Source organism: Myotis myotis, unplaced genomic scaffold (assembly GCF_014108235.1).
Source record: "Myotis myotis isolate mMyoMyo1 unplaced genomic scaffold, mMyoMyo1.p scaffold_m19_p_16, whole genome shotgun sequence".
Lineage (NCBI taxonomy): Eukaryota > Metazoa > Chordata > Mammalia > Chiroptera > Vespertilionidae > Myotis > Myotis myotis.
Window position 1 is genome coordinate 19,360,363 of NW_023416320.1, and position 17,891 is coordinate 19,378,253.

At 34.5% G+C, this 17,891-nt stretch overlaps 1 protein-coding gene across 3 annotated transcripts in view; it reads right to left on the minus strand.

Moving 5' to 3' along the window:
* The window catches only part of CSMD3 (CUB and Sushi multiple domains 3), an 872,847-nt gene that overhangs the window by 68,790 nt on the left and 786,166 nt on the right, over positions 1-17,891 (minus strand). For 2 of the 3 annotated variants that reach the window (XM_036338167.1, XM_036338165.1), the window contains 6 exons: positions 15,470-15,658; positions 14,971-15,117; positions 12,340-12,528; positions 10,371-10,556; positions 8,932-9,126; positions 5,418-5,591 (listed from right to left, as the gene is read on the minus strand). In XM_036338167.1, the coding sequence (XP_036194060.1) occupies positions 5,418-5,591; positions 8,932-9,126; positions 10,371-10,556; positions 12,340-12,528; positions 14,971-15,117; positions 15,470-15,658 (1,080 nt within the window). The remainder of the gene's footprint in view (positions 1-5,417; positions 5,592-8,931; positions 9,127-10,370; positions 10,557-12,339; positions 12,529-14,970; positions 15,118-15,469; positions 15,659-17,891) is intronic. The other variant, XM_036338166.1, reaches the window with a different exon arrangement.

The following is a 17,891-nucleotide window of genomic DNA, read 5'->3' on the forward strand; positions in this document are numbered from 1 at the left end:
AACACTTCTAGTAACACTTGGGTCTATAAGAAATTAGAATTCAATCTAAAAATTAAAATGTAACATCGAAATTTGAGAAATATAGATAAAGCAGTGCTCAGTGGGGAGATTTATATGATGAAGTGCTTTTATTAGAAAGTTAAGATATACAATCAATGATCTAAGATTCTACCATAATAAGAGAAAAAGAAGAGCAAAATAAAAAAGAGAAGAAAGTAAAACTAAAGTAGGTAGATGGAAGATTGCATTAAAGACAGTTAAAGAAATAAAAAAAGACAGAAAAACTATAGAGAATGTCATCTAAACTAAAACTTATTTTTTTAAAAAAAACAGCAACAAATTGGTAAAACCCCTGGCTAATCTCATCAACACAAAATTAGAGATAACAAAATTACCAAAAACAGGAATGAAGGAAGTGATATCACTACAAGCTTACCAAAAATAAAATTATAAGAAAATATAAAGAAGAGCTTGATGCCAGTGCATTTAACAGTTCAGAAGAAGAAAAATTCTTTGAAAATGATATCATACCAAAGTGAACAGAAAAAGAAAATAAAAAATTTGACTAGTTCTTTATCTATTAAAAATATTTATATTCTTAAAACCCTTTCCACACACAAAAACACACACACTCTGGCTCCGACATTTTCACTTGTAAATTCGATCAAATAGAAAAGAAAGAATCACTTCCTAACTTGTTTTATGAGGTAATCCTAGTTGCAATAGTAATCCTGGGGGGAAAAAAACATGAAAAGAGCAATGTCTTTAATGACCATCAGTCTAGAAACATAAATAATTATACAGAATATCTGGCGTTTATCCAAAAATGAACAGCTGGTTTAAGATGCAAAATCAACCACTGTAACATACCATATGAAAGGAGAATTCCTTTGGGGATTATGTACTCCCAACTTTTCAGGAGCTTCCTTTGGCTCCACCAATCTGGCCAAAAGCCCAGGTTAGACTGACAGATAAACACCTTCCCTAGTCATTTCAACTTCACTATGCTTGTGCCCATCTTCCTCTTCCCCCATGATTGGCAGGGAATGGATTGGTGGTTACCTGGGGAGTGTGAAATTGCAGCTTCCTGGTGAAGCTACCCAAGTGACCATACTTACAATGCCTGGCCTCCCCTTTGCTCCTTTCCTATTATTAATAATTAATACTAGCTAGCTAGTAACAGAACTGGTAAAAGAAGACATTTCTCTTGCTTTCCTCCTGCTTCCTTGAACTATCCCTTGATCCAGCCATAGTCATGTGGCCCTAGATGTGGATGGCCCAGGGCCATGCAGACCCCACACACAATGAACTGCAGCAGGGAACACAAGCTAACCGAGCCAGATGCTGGACTGAAATGTGCTTCAATATGGAATGGAGGCTACAGGCAGTGGCTTTGATCTTGGCCCTGCTGAAGTTCAAAGCCATGGTGGGACAAGGGAGATGGGCCTTGGAAACCCATGGGTTTAATTCCACAGAAATAAAACTTTCTACGACACCTCATCCTCCCATAGGGGCCTCAGGAAATTTTTACTGACAATAATCCAAGAAGCCCACTTCCACCAGTGAGAGGTGGGCACATGGAGGTGTCCCCACTAATAACAGTTCTATTTGACATTGTTTGATTGGCCTTATCCATTGCAACACATTAATATACAAAAAGAAACAAGAACATAAATTTGGAGAACAAAAGGAAAACTATTCTATGCTTAGATAATATATATGTAGAAAATCCTATTTTAAGAAAATCCTAAAACTAATAAGAAAGTTTAGCAAGGTTGCAGGATACTAGATAAGTATTTTAAATAATTATGTTTTTATATACAAGCAGCAAACAACTGGAAGTGTAATTAAAAATGAGCAATTTCACTTATAATACTATAAACACACTGAACATTATGAGGAATAAATTTAGCAACAGACATTCATTAACTCTATGCTAAAAATACAAAATACTGCTATTGCAAAAAAAGTTAAAAAAATTTAATAAAGAAATAAATATACTTAACATACTATGTTCATAATTGGAAACTTCAATTATTGTTGGATGCTAATTCTCCACAAATGATCTATAGATTTAGTGCAATCCTGATCAAAACCTACCAGGCATTTTTAAAAATAAAAATCAATAAATTAATTTCTAAAGCTTTATGAAACTGTGGAGTTTCATATCTACAGTATCCAAAGTTGCCTTGAAAATTAAGAACAAATTTGTAGGACTGACATGCAAAATTTCAAAACAAAATATATTTTCTAAATAATGCCAAATATTCTTCTGGGGAGGAAAACACACACACACACACACACACACACACACACACACACACACACATAAACAAACAAACACCTCAACATCAACATCTTAAAAATAGGCCATAGGTATAAAAGTAAGACCAAAACTAAAATTTCTAGAGGAAAACATGAAAGAAAACTGTAGTGACTTATGGTTGAGCAAAGATTTTCTAAACAAGATATAGAAAGCAATAACCAAAAAGATAAGATAATCTTTATCTAAATTTAAAACTTCCACACATCAAAAGATACCATTATGAAATGAATACACAAGTCACAGACTGGGAGGAAATATTTAGAAAACACATAATGATGAAGACCTTGCAACCAGAATATACAGAGAACTCTTACAGTTCATAATAAAAGATACTTTATCACTTCACAAAGGAAAATTTACAAATGGCCAATAAGCCCAAGAAACTGTACTACATCAGTAGTTATCAATATAATGCAAATTAAAATATTATAAAATAGCTTTATGCACCCAACAGAATGAATAAAATTAAAAAAAAAAACTGACTGTACCACATGATGGAGAATTTGTGAGACCACCAGAACTGTACCAGGAATTTTACACCTGAATATCCAAAAAATAAATGCATATACCCACAATAAGAGTTTTATACAAATATTCATAGCAGCTTTAATCAGTTTTACATGAGTATTTATAGGCACTTTATTAATAATAGTCCCAAATTGACCAGAGCCCAGGTGTCCATCAACAGGAATGGCTAAGTATAGGCAGATTCATACAATGGGATTCTACTAAGTGATAAGATTACTGATAAAAATTACTGATACAGATATCAGCATAGATGAAAGAGAATGAAAGAAGCCTTACACAAAAGGGTATATATTTTAGGAATCCATTCAAATGAATTTCTAGGACAGGGAGAACTAACATACATGAAAAAAAATCAGAATAGTTATTGTCTCAGGATTGGGGAGAAGAGCTGCTGACTGGCTGTGAAGGGCCATGGAAACCTTTCTGAGGTAAGGGTAATGCTTTACAACTACACTGTGATTTGAGTTACACAGGAGCACATACTTGTCAAAACTCATCTAAAGTGTATTTATTAAATGTGCATGTCATTGTACATACAATTTATCACAGTAAAAAAGAGAAGAAAATGTTAAGGAAATATTGTACTCTGGCTAATGATATGCATGCTGAAATGTTTTGCAATGAAGTGTACCAATTTCTGCAACTTACTTCAAAATGCATCAAAAAATAAAATGAATTGATGGATTGATAGAGGCTTGAAAGGATAATGGATAGGTAATGAGCAAATACAACAAAATGCTACTTGTAGAATCTAGACTAGATGTGGACATATGAGTGCTCAAAGTTAAGTCTTTCAATTGAAAAATGCATAATAAAATGTTGGGGGGGCTGGAAATAAATGCATTATATTTAGATAAATAATTAATTATAGGCATATTCCAGTGGCATTCCCAGCCAAAAGTGTCTGGGGCTTTAAGGACAAGTTGTTTTCAAACATGAGGAGAATGACTGGACTACATGAATCTGTAAGGTCACTGTAAGCATAAGAAGCTAGGATTTGCTTGTTTGGAAACTGCGCTTTCCTCCTACCAACATCCTTTTAAATGTATATCTGATGTCAATGCTATGTCCTCTGCAATGGATGATGATGTTGTCTTCACAGACTGAGAGACAATGTTTTCTCATAAATATTGCTTTTATTTCCTGTCTCTTCACAGAATAGAATCAGGATTCTAAATAGATGAGTAAAACCACCCTCTATAGCGGGGGGGGGGGGGGGGGGGGGGCAGGGGGGCGTTTCCGACCATATAAGGCCCACAAAATCATTTGGTCTGGCCCTGCCAATGCATCAGTGGTGAGTTAATTAAATGTTTGACCAAATATAGCGGGCTAATTTTTAAGTTGATAATTTTGTAGGCCCACAAAAGTTGTTATAAAAATCCAAATGGCTCTCGGCAGAAAAAAGGTTCCCCACCCCTGCTCTATAGGCAATAGTCAATAAGTAATATACAATAATAGCTCATATGGGCATAGAGGCATAAAATATAATATTTTAAATTTAGTTTTCATATAGATTTTCAAAGGTATAAGTAAACTAAATAATCCGTACTTGAAATCAGCATATCCAAAATCAGTTTAGGAATTGTTAGGAAACATTTTTATTTGATTAACCCTATATTATTATATAAAGATATAATGTACTTACTTTTTTATACAGTATTCATATTGCACATTAAATGTATGTACTCTTGTAAAGGAACTGTTGTTGCTGTGTTTTAACAAATATGTCCGGGGGGAGGAATTTTATAAAACCTCTAACCAAATATTTGCAATTTCAAGTTGTCATCGTATTACCATGAATATTTTCAAGCTTATTAGCAAAACAGTGTGCATTTATTTATTTAGTTAGCTATTCATTTATTTTGTTAATCCTCACGGAGGATATTTTTCCATTGATTCTTAGAGAAAGTGCAAGGGAGGGGGAGAGACAGAGAGAGAAACACTGATGTAGATCACTTGCCTCCTTGCCTCCCGCACACGGCCAAATGGGGGATCTAACCCACAACCTACATAGGTGCCCTGACTTGGAATCCAACCCCCCACCTTATGGTGATATATTCAATTCAAAGAACCTAATGGGGGAAAAAAATCCTATTTGTCCTAAAATCAGGTTTGAAAAAATAGATATTTTAAAGTTTTAGTAGAAAGTAATATTACACATGTTGACATTGTAAAATTAAAAGGGAGAAAGATATTTAAATGTGGAAATTGTTTTTCTTCTTTAGTCATTCTCTTAGGCAAATAGGTGAAACTATGGTTTAGAATGAATTAATTGCTACAACGATTGCTGCAGCTGAGGAGGCAGACATATGACTTTCAGAAATTAGTTTTCTCCTCTTTATTTCCACCAGGCCTGGGATAAAATGTGTCCCTCCTTAATGACATCAGTCTCATTTGCCATACTAGTTGATTAACTTCCCGAGTTATCTGTTTAATAGCTTTTCTACCATGGGACATTTTTAAAGTTAACATTTTCTAGTTTTTTAGACTCCTTACTGAGTGAATGAAAGTTTCCCCTTTTCCCGAGGGGAGGAAAAAAAAAAGTTTGCTTAAAATGTTGTACCTAGGCATCTGGTCTCAGATCCACTCCAAAGACCCGACGAGAGGCATTCCCGTACAGCAGAGCCCACGAGAATGAATCCCGCGTCACAGGTAAAGATGGCTGTGGAGCCATATGAGGTTTGAGTTCCAATCTTATTTCCATTTGGAGGAGTAGGTAGTTCTCCACAGGAAATAACTACAAAACAATAAAAATTGAAAACTCTTAAATACATAGTTAATAAGCACTTGTAACTAAACCATGCTGGTAGCATTTTGAATTTCCTATGATTTCTCATATTTACAATGAATCTGACATCTGTAAACCATGTTTGAATGAATGTGAAAATGTAGAGAAAATAGATGTCATCGTTAAAAGTTGCTCCCCCTTAACTTCCAATAAAAATCTTCTATGTTACAGTGACATGTGATGAAGCTGTTTTATTTGCACCTTTACTTAGCAACCTGGTTTTAGAGGGGTGGAAAAATCATCAGGTTTTTCTCTGACTTACCCAGTGACATTGGGCAATCCCTTTGACTTACCTGAGCCAAAGTTTCCTCATCATCTAAACAATGCTAACACAGTAATTATAATTACTTTTGTTGAGGGCCCTGTAGTTTATAAAGAATGCTTTGTATGTGAAGCATTTGGTTCTCACAAGAATCATTAGATATGATTATATTTCACATTGTGTTTGTAGGTTTTAAAAATTGAAAAAGAGAGATTAACTCACTTGCTAGGTCATTTAGAACACAGCTCTTATGACTGTCATATTTAAAGATTACAAATGAAGTCTCTTTCTAGAAAAGAATAATGGGTTATGTTTACTGAGTCCTTATTTTGTACCAGAAAATATTACGAATCTTTTCATTTATGTAATTCTCAGAACTCTGAGGTAGATTCAGTCATGGTCTGAATTGTATACATTAGGATATGATATGAACACACAGAAATTAAGTAATAAGGTCACACAGCCTGTAAATAGCTAAATCAAAATGTAAGTCCAGCAGTCTAACTCCAAATCCAACACTTCACCATCAGCCAATATATTTTATTCTGCCTCCAGCTCTAGCTTTCAGCTCCAGGCTTTAGGTAGCCATGAGATAGATAAATAGAAAATTTGCAAACTTTAAATATTTGCATATAAAACTTAAAATGTATTGATAGTTTTGAACTAATCTCCAAATAATCCTTTGAGGTAGCTATATTATTTATTAACATTAATAATATTAATGTATATTGTTTTAATTTAAATAATGAGTAAATAATGGACCAGAACCTTTCCTATTTTTTCTATTTTCTCAATGAGTTGCACTTGTTAGAGTCCTTGTGGCTCCCCATTCATAGCTGTGGGCAGGAGTCTGATCACATTGATCAATTAAACCCTTCTACATAATGGAGGACTGAGCACAAAGGAACCAAACATCTATTGACAGATTAGTATTCCTGCTGAAGATCATTTTTCCTACTCTTTGAAATATCTCTATGTTATGTGCCTTTTAATGAAATTCTGTTTTTAAAAATGAGGTGGAGGCAGGGAAAGATCCAGGGAGAAAACCCTAAGGCAGTGATGGCGAACCTATGACACGCGTGTCAGAGGTGACACGCGAACTCATTTTTTTGGTTGATTTTTCTTTGTTAAATGGCATTTTAATATATACAATAAATATCAAAAACATAAGTCTGTGTTTTACTATGGTTGCAAATATCAATTTCTATATGTGACATGGCATTAGAGTTAAGTTAGGGTTTTTCAAAATGCTGACACGCCAAGCTCAAAAGGTTCGCCATCACTGCCCTATGGAATAAGGTAAGAATTTACAAATACAGATGCCATGTTTTTAGAATATCAATTAAAATTTAGATATCTATCTTGTGGATTTTAATCCATCAATATGACTGTCTTATAAAAGTACAACCCCAAAGTCCTATGTTTACATAGAGATTAAAAATAAATTCTAAAATAGAATATAAGTAGAAGAAAACTATGTCAGTGTGTACTTATTACACATAGATAGTTGTCTGCTATGTGAAACTTCTTACTCATCATTAGACTTCTGATTCCTTTATCAGTTTACTTATAAAATATGTGTCTATGCCATAGATGGCATAGAGTTGTGTTGGACACAAAATAAAAGGATTAATTTTCAGCCTAGCATATTTCCTGGCACTAAGTAAACAATAAATGCACTGAAGGAAACTACTTCAGAGGGAGTTTGAGATATTTCATCTCAATATTCTATGTATAGTTATTTGCTCTAAATAAGACATTTATAAGAATGCATAGAAAGACAATATGTTTAATTTGATTCAATAAATCTTTATTGAGCTCTTGCTGTGAATCAAGTTCTAGCTGACATTTTTCAAGACATCATACCATTAAATTTTTATAATAACTATGAGATATGCATTCTCATCCTATATAATAAAGATGTAATATGAAAATTGACTGTCATGCCCTCGCACAAGATGGCTGTGCCCATGTTGTCACAAGATGGCCACCACAAGATGGCTGGCAAGGGAGGGCAATTGGGGGCGAACAGGCCAGCAGGGGAGGGCAGTTAGGAGTGACCAGGCCTGCAGGGGAGGGCAGTTGGGGAGGACCAGCCTTCAGGGGAGGACAGTTAGGGATGACCAGGCCAGCAGGGGAGTGACTAGGGGTTGATCAGGCTGGCAGGCAGGTGAGCGGTTGGGAGCCAGCAGTCCTGGATTGTGAGAGGGATGGCCTACACCCGTAGTCGGACATCCCCCGAGGGGTCCCAGATTGAGAGGGTGAAGGTTGGGCTGAGGGATACCCCTCCCCCCTGGTGCCTGCACCCTCTCCAATCCAGGATCCCTCTCACAATTCGGGACTGCTGGCTCCTAACCGCTCACCTGCCGGCCTGCCTGACCACCTCTAACTTCCCTCCCCTGCCGGCCTGATCACCCCTAACTACTCTCCCCTGCTTGCCTGATCGCCCCTAACTGCCTCTGCCTCAGTCCCTGCCACCATGGCTTTGTCTGGAAGGACGTCTGGAAGATGTCCAGTCTAATTAGCATATTACCCTTTTATTAGTATAGATAGTGAACAGAAGATGGGGTTATAGTCGGACTGCTTGGGTTGAGTCCCATTTCTCCACCATTTATAGGTTCTGTGAGTAGTGCAAAATGATAAAATCTGGGGCATAGGTTCCTTTCTGAGAAAATGGATATAATATCAACTAATTTATAGTATGGGAACTAAGGAATAAAATAATACATGTAAGGGGCTAAAAGTAGTGCCTGGCAAATTGTTCGCATGCAATAAGTATTTTCTAGTTGTTGTAGTAAGTGATAGACCAAGAATTCATACACAGATTTCTGAATCCAAAGCCAATGCTTTTTTCATAAGCACTTACTAATAAAAAAATTAGAAAAATTTTAAATGCAATGAGAATAACTGACCTCTTAAAAATTATATTATGTCATTGCTCTAGTGTGTTTGGAAAAAGAAGCGATCAAGAAACTATCAATCACCAAAGACAGCTTATGAAATAAGTTGAGCAGAGTGCATACTTACTTTGGCAATATGGTCTTTCATTTCTCCAACTCCAGGTACCATTAGGAAGGCATTCAATAGAAGCAGGACCTAGTCCGTGATAACCAGGGTCACAGCTGAAAACTACCTTGGTTTTGTATTCATAGTGGGAGCCATTCACAATTCGCCATCTTCCATGTTCCAAGGTAAAGGAATTGATGCTTGGACATGTGACAACTATATAAAAACCAAGAACATAAATGTGAATAAGTCAATCATGTTTATTCAACCTCTTAACCATACCTCATGTCTATTCCATCATTTACATCATCACTGCCTTACTTCATTCACTATTGTGCCACACAATGTCCTTTAGCATTTGCTTTCTATTTCTTTTTCATGTAATCTTTTCTACTCCACAGTTAGGTGGTAGAGTTTGAAGTTGAATATGTCCTGTTATTTCACACTTCAAAGTCTTTGTACAGCTTTATAGCAGTATAATTGACAGAATGTGGAATAAGGGAATCCTTATACAAGTTGGTGAGAATTTAACCTGGTACAGCCATTATGGACTACATACATACAGCTAGTAAAGTGGTTCCTAAAAAAAATTAAAAGTAAAACTCCATATGATTCAGCAATCTCCCTTCTGGGTATATATTCAAAGGAAATTAATCAAGATCTTGAAGAGATATCTGCACTGTCATGTTCATTGCAGCATTAGTCATGATAGGCAAGATATGGAAACAACCTATTCTCTTATTTCTTCAGAAGTTTTGAAGGGACTATATTTTGAGAAAAAAATTTTTTATGAGTATGTTTTTTTATGCAAGATTCGTGAAATAAACTTTGACTAATTCAAAACTTGCTCAACATACTAGTAAATAGAAACACTGTTAGACATACTAAGATTGAAAATAATTAAACACCCTCATTTTAAACGAAATCACAGCTAATTTTAGTACTAAATGAAAAAAAAATCAAACTATAGAGACAAATTAAAGAGCTTATTTAACCCAAACATTCTCTAATCCTTTTGCTACCAAATATTTTACCAGAAGTATATTATATTGCCATTATATAATATTCATTTACTTTCTAATGTAGTAATGGCGGCAATGGAAAATATTCTAAATATAAGTAACCTAAAGAATACTAACAAAAGACAAAAAATTATGGATCATATCAGAAGATTTATTTATCCTTCTAAAAGTCAGGGCTGAAAGTATTGAAATATAATTTATTAATGACAGCCTAAAACATTTTTTTCCTGTACATTAAAACACATGTTGATTGATGAATGACTTTTTGCAAAATAAATGAAACTTTGTTATGTAAGATAGCCAAATTACCTTTTTCTCCTAGATATCATACTTCAAGATTTCATGGGTTAGTTCTAAAATTTAAACAATACATATAATTTCAAATCATGTCAGATGCCAATAGAAACACAACTGATGAAATTTCAGTGCCACACATACCAACGCAGCGAGGGGTCTTGTTATGATTGCTCCAAGTTCCGTCTGATTGACACACAGCAGTGGTAAGTTCCTTGGACGACAATCTATATCCATCATGGCAAAAATAGGTAACTCGGGTTCCTACCAAGTAGTCTGTTGTGAGTATTCCTCCATTTGTTGGAGCTTTAGGAATCCCACAGGAAATTGCTAGAATAAATACATAGATACAAAAATCATAGAAACATAAAAATAATTTATTAGATGTTAATTCAAATTTATTTTAATGTTTATTCAAATTCTGTATGTTATTATATACTAGAGGCCTGGTGCATGAGATTCATGCATTCGGGGGAGGGGGTGGTGTCCCTCAGCCCAGCCTGTGCCCTCTCACAGTCCGGGAGCCCTTGGCGGATGGCCCAAGCCATCAGTCAGACATCCTTTGTATTGCCACAGAGACAGGAGAGGCCCCCGCCATCGCCTCTGTGCTCACCAGCTGTGAGCCCCACTCAGGGCTTCTAGTTGAGCAGCACTTGCCCTGTGGGAGCGCACTGACCACTAGGGGGCAGCTCTTGCATTGAGCATCTGCCCCCTGGTGGTCAGTGCATGTCATAGCGACTGGTCGTGTTGCCCTTTGGTCAGTTTGCATAGTAGCCTTTTATTATATAGGATATTTTAAATTCCTATGATTCTAAAATTATGAGATCAAAGACTTTTCACCAAACTAGTTCCTAGAAATCATTTAATACTAAGAATTGGTAAATGTTCCTGCTAGTCATTGGTCAATGGAAAGGAGAGATTTTCACATTTATTAATATATATTCTACATGAAGTCAGCACCTTCAGTGTTTGCAATCCAGTAAGATATGACAATTCCCAGAATCCTAATAAGTGGTTAATGTTTCCTGCATCAATAAAACAAAGAAATAATAATTCTTTCATTTCTCATTTATTTAGACATGCCTATGAGATTTACCTTTTCATGAATTAGAAATCACAGTTTACTAAGTTTGTAAAGCCATTTTGGATGTCAGGTAATATGTATTCTCTGCTCATTTTAACTTGCTGTTGTTTAATTTTAAATTTTAATTAATCTATTTTAATTTTTATTTATTTTATAAAAATCACCTCTGTTAAGTAGATTATAAATCAGAACCATTATTTATTAACTCTTAGTTAATGTGAGGGTTCATAGTTGTGATATACACCTCCACCTTCTGGGTAGACTAAATCAAATGTAAAATTAAATTTCATATTGACAAAATAATGTGATATGTCAAATAATCAAAAATATTCAAATTCCAATGATGTAAGATCTTCTTGATGCTGATTTTATCTTTATGACTATACTTAGCTATAAGAGACTCAACAACTTTTTAAAACCAGACCTAGTACAAAGCTATAAAAATGTGCCATTTGTTTATTAAGTAGCTTGTCCTTCTGTTTGCTATAGCAGTGTGCAATGTTCAAACCATGCCTCACTTTTTAACAAAATTGAAATGAAATTAAAAGAGAGATCTCTGTTGAGTTAGCTAAAGAGTGAAGAAGAAATAATGGGGTGGTTAGCTATATCTTTCCCCTTTAAATGCGTTGCTCTGAGAGTGCACTTTTGCATACTCAGAGTGAAAGTCGTCAGTGACCTTGGCCTCTCTTATCCTCTCTATTCTTTCTGCAGACTCCACAGTAACAGTCTCCGGTTCAGGGTCAATCGTTTTCTGACAACAAAGTAATGGAAGTGGTAGATGTATGAGCAAAGTATGTATAACAGTGAAGAGAGTGAAGGCATAAAGCACACTACAACAAATGAATTTAAAGCAACGTGTCACATTCTCAAATTTATCATTCTATGTTTTTAAGCCTTATTTTCGTGAGAAGCATCAATAAAATGCTTCTGAATACCTATATATTTGGAAATTACAGTGCTCCAAATTAAAAGTAAGAAGGGTTAATCTTTTATTAATGTGTTTATCTTGGCTTGACTAAAATACTTTACCTTGACAAGCAGGGACAGGCGCATCCCATGCGTGATACCCATAGGAAGACTTCCTGCACACGGCACTGCCTTTCCCAACGAGTCGGAACCCTCGGTCACAGGCCCAGCGGACCACACTGTTCAGTTGCCCACCTGTCTGACTGATGATGTACCCATGAGGTGGGGATTCTGGTGTACTACAGTAGAAAGCTTTTCAAAAGAAAGAAGTATCACTGTATAATTAATTAACCAGCACTTCTTTACAGCCCAGAGTTATACAAATCTATATGTGAATAACAGACTTAAAAATAGGCCATCATGTGAATTTTGTTTCATATGGTTATATTATTTCCTACCCTCTTTTTTTTTTTTTAAATGCTTTTATTGATTTTAGAGAGAGATGAAGGGAGAGGGTTAAAGAGATAGAAACATCAATGAGAGAGAATCACTGATTGGCTGCTTCCTGCATGACTCTTACGGGATCAAGCCTGCAACCCAGGCATGTGCCCTGACTGGGAATTGAACCAGTGACCTCCTGGTTCATGGGTCAACCCTGAATCACTGAGTCATACCAGCCAGGTTATTTCCTATCGTCTTGACAATCTACTGACATAACTTTTATGAGACATAATTATCTCTGGACTCTTCTTTTAATTTTTATTGTCACCAAAGATGCCTTCTAAATTAAAATGTCATATTTTCTTAACAACCTAGAGGTTCAAAAGCCCTATAAATATTTCAGTGAATTTGGAAGCTATATTTCCTGTCATTTGAAGAGCCTAAATGTCACAGCCTTGGTAGGCATATTTTAGATCATGTTGTTTACATGTCACTTTGAAGTTATCTCCAGATACCTATATCATGTTAGATCATGCATTTGATGTCTAAAAAAGATCCCCTACATTCCATAATCCTTTCTCCCAGTTTATTAAAGAGTTTCCATGATGTCAAAAGTGCTTATTTATGGAGATTTTTTTAAAAAGCCAATAAAATAAACTTTTTTCATCTCCAGAAGTCTGAAATGTCACAAGATAATGTCAAATGGCTTTTTCACATAGATGTACTTTGAGAATATTCAGCCTGGCAGAATCCATTTACCCTTTGAAACTTCAATGTATTCATCTGAGAAAAATTAGACTTTATGGATAAATGGTAGGAAGTAGATTGGACTTAGAATATTTATGTCATAACCTGTTACTTTTAAAGGAAAAATATATAGTTATTCAACATGTCAAACTGTTTTGGGGGTTAAAAGTGGTGCTCTCACTGTATTTATATCCAAATTTGTTTTAAATTATAGAACATAATCTAATGCTTATAATTGTTTGATTTGAATGGTTTTTCTTTAAGTTATTCTGGTCTTTAAAAATATAAATTAATGTGCTCAATTTTAAATGCCATCTTTGGGCACAACATTAATACAAAAATTTATATTGTTCATATGATCTAAACATAGATTCAAATATGAAAAATCTTAAGGACTGATGCTAATATTATGACTGAATAATATATTTTTATAACATTTCTCCTTTGCAAGCCTAAAAACATTTTTAAAAATCTATCATGGGATAAAACCTATACATATTAGTAATATGATGTTAGTGATAAGATACTTCTAATATGCAAAAGACAAACTGTTAATAAATTAAAATTAAACTATCATCAGGTGGTTTAAAAATCAAAGTGGATAGACAAAATTGTTTTATTATACATTATGTACTTATGCAAATGTATCTTAATGAGTAAAATTTGAGAGTATATTTTTAGAACTGAAATTAAAAACTTATTTAAGTCTATGACTAGAACTGTTGTGTCACAATTGTTTATAAAATATTTATGAAAGTTTAACTAATTAATAATGACCCATGACTTGGGAAAAAGTATCTTAACACTGTACAGAGAGAGATGACTGACTAATTCTGAATATTAGTTTATGGAGCATATACTCATGGCATCTGACATGAATAGGATGGCAAAAAAATGGAATACCACCTTCACATAGTGGAGAACTATTTATAAACGTACTCGATAAGAAAAGTATTGATTCAGTATCAGTAGACCTTATCAACAGAAAGGCATTTAGAAAAGGCTATTTCATGTTGATAGTATTTTCAGCTCAGACCTTTCTAAATACCACTGAATGAAAAGTAGTAATGACTAGAAAATATATTTTTAAAAAGTTGTAAAAAATATGTTCATCATTCTCTTTCAATATTTAATACATTTGCAAAGTATCACAAATCAATAAATAATAATGAAAAAGATTTTTATCTTTTGTTTAAACTTGTCATTTAAAGAAGTTCTTAAATAGATTAGATATACACAATTGAGCAATACTATTGTGTGAGAGTTCAAAAGAAAGAAATCTATTGGGAAAAAGCATTAAAATGTCAGAGTTTCATTTATAATTAAGTTATATAAGGCATAAATATTCTGAGTGCTTGAATCTTTTCAAAAATCATATGACCAAGTAGTAATGAGGAAACTGAGAGAGGGGGTGACATAGAAATTGCTCAAGAATCATCAATGATGGAGCTGTGATTTAAGTTCATGTCTAATTCATCAGTGTTGGTGTCTGTGCTCTTTAATCACAACCATACTGAGGATGCAGGTGAGATCTGTACTGGAGTTATATGTGTATGTATCACATACCTATATATCTGATCCGGAAGCCTTTTTTGTTATTGCCATGATCTGCTGACCATTGAAGAAATACCTCATGACCGTTGCTTGTTATATTAAAAGCAGATGAATAATCGCCACTGAGGGAAATAAGCAGGGGACTTTGAATATTTGGTCCTTTGGAAAGAAAATAAAACAGTTTAGATACAACTGAAAAATTATGTTCCAGTTAATCTTTAGTATTTTACATCTTTAGAATAGTATTAAATATGATGAAATTGCTCCACACACAATATAAAATGTTTATTTTAAACATTTTAATTTCATAGCTAAAGAATCTGCAATTTGTAAAACAATAACCCAGTGAAGTACAATTTTCATATGGTATATAAGCAAATTTGATGAGACTCTAAAAATATATATAATATACAATCATATAAGCAGTTTTTTATACCGAAGGTCTGAATGTATAATAAATACAGTATTTGGGCTGAATTTATGAATATCCAATAAATATAACCACGGTTACCATCATACACCTGAAGAACATCAAATTCCTTTTCTGTCTGGAAGAATTCTACAAACATGCTGATATTATATCCCTTTTCTACGGAAATGCTCCAGGCACACATCTGAAGATTTGGGTAACTATCAGGATACCCAGGGCTCAATATGACTCCCGTGGAATCTAGCCGCAGTTCATTGGCGGGACAGAGCACTGTCAAAGGAAGATATCATTAAATAAAGTCAGTGTGTGGGCCTATGTGAAAACTGCACTTTAAATACTGGATACGCTGCTCGTGTTCAATACTAGAAAGGAGACAATACCTTGACTTATGTGTCAGAAGAAACAACTTGTATTAAGCTTGCAGTTCAAAAAACGGAAGAAGGAACTAAAAATTTACGGTATTGATTTCCATGTTTTTTATTACATAGAAGATGCTTTACTTTTCTGGACAATAAATAAGTAATGAAAAGATGAGGCATCTGTTTTCTTCTGTTTCTTTGCATTCTTTCCTTGCCTTTCCTCATCTTCTTATGCCCTCTCCCCTCTGCCTTTCTTGTCTATGTCTTTGCCCTTTCCCTTTCCCTTTCCTTCCTTTCTTAGTGTATTCTCTCCTCAAACCTTAACGCAATCAGATATTTTGAACTCAGCACATTCTTTCATGTTTCTGTTTCAAATGCCATTCTCTTGTCTGCCGCATTTGAAGTGTTAGTGCATTTCAAGGCCCAGATGAAAAGTCTCCTCTTTGAAACAGTCCCTGAACCGCTCCATCAACCCAAGCAGAATTGCAGATTTCCTTCTCGGGGCCTCTGTAATATATGCTTCTGTTACTGCATTAGCAATTTCATGGCTATTATTTACTTATTTTGGGGGCTGTCTTTCTAGGCTATGATTATTGAAAAGTAAGTGTCATGTCCTATATAAGGTTTTGGCCCCAATGTTCTGAGCTGAGTATATATTCCATATTACTTTCAAAACACTGATATGATCCACCATAATTCATTGAAAATCTACAAAATAGTCCATTCTCATACAATTTCAACATATAGCAAGAAGTCTTGCCAAAACCGGTTTGGCTCAGTGGATAGAGCGTCGGCCTGCGGACTGAAGGGTCCCAGGTTTGATTCCGGTCAAGGGCATGTACCTGGGTTGTGGCCACATCCCCAGTGGGAGATGTGCAGGAGGCAGCTGATCGATGTTTCTCTCTCATCGATGTTTCTAACTCTCTGTCTCTCTCCCTTCCTCTCTGTAAAAAATCAATAAAATATATATTTTTTTTAAAAAAGAAGTCTGATAATCATCAAGATTAAAAGTAAATACATACTTTTGATTGTGACTCTATGTTAGATACTGTTAAGTACCTTTTGTGTAGTATCTCACTTATTTGTCAAAACAGCTTTAAGAAGTGTGTACAATTTTTCTCCATATTATTCATATGAGGAAATTGAGACTCAGAAAGTTTAAAGTCCACAAAGTCTCACAGACTCAACTGAATGGAACCCATATTTTTAACCACCAAATGAAATCCTCCATTATATTTTATTTATATCAAACTGTTTTAAATGTATCACAATTAGAATCGCTTTCCATATTTTAGCTATGAGATTGAAACTTAAAGTGGATTCAGGGAAGAATAAAAAAATAATAATGCATCCCCATTTAGAAAAAGTGGAAAAAATAAAATAATTTAAAATAGACTAAAAACAATGTAGATTAGTTTTAAAATATTCCAAACAACTGACTTTTTAGCAAGCTTGTAAAGACAAACTAAAATGTATAGTCAGCTACTTAGCTTATGTATCTGGTCCGTTAATTAACATAGTAACTCAGAATGAACTCATTCCGAGGTAGGATTTATTAACTGTTAGCAAGTATCTAATGTTATTATGAGATGAAAATGTATTGTCTTTTTTTTGTATTCTCCACAGCAGCTAGATTAAAAAGAGGTGCAATTAGTAATCTATAGGAAATTCATATTTTAAAAATAAGATGTTGGAAGTCTAAAAGATGAGGGATTGTGAAATACCTAGGTTATCCATATTGTTTTATTTTATTTATTAAAGATTACTGAATTTGGATCCAAATATAAAAAAAGAAGTGTTCTCCTCCAAGAGTCCATAATGCAGTGTGTATATTAGGGTCAAGAAAAATGTCCTGGTATAGAATTGCTTGTTTACGCCTCCCTGTGTCTGCCCAAGCAATTCTCCCATGCATAATCCCCAAAGGCTGAGAATCTGTCTTCTCCATTCACATGTCTAAACACCTGAATCTGAATCCTAAATAATTTATTGTAAATACCCCCAAAATTAATTGTATATAAAAAAGGAAGTTGAATAAATGCTATCCAAGCAAATGACATCTAACTATCAGGAATATACATGATAGACTTCAAAATACTCTCTACCAACATTAAGATGTTCTAAAACCACTGGCTAAGAGCAATGGA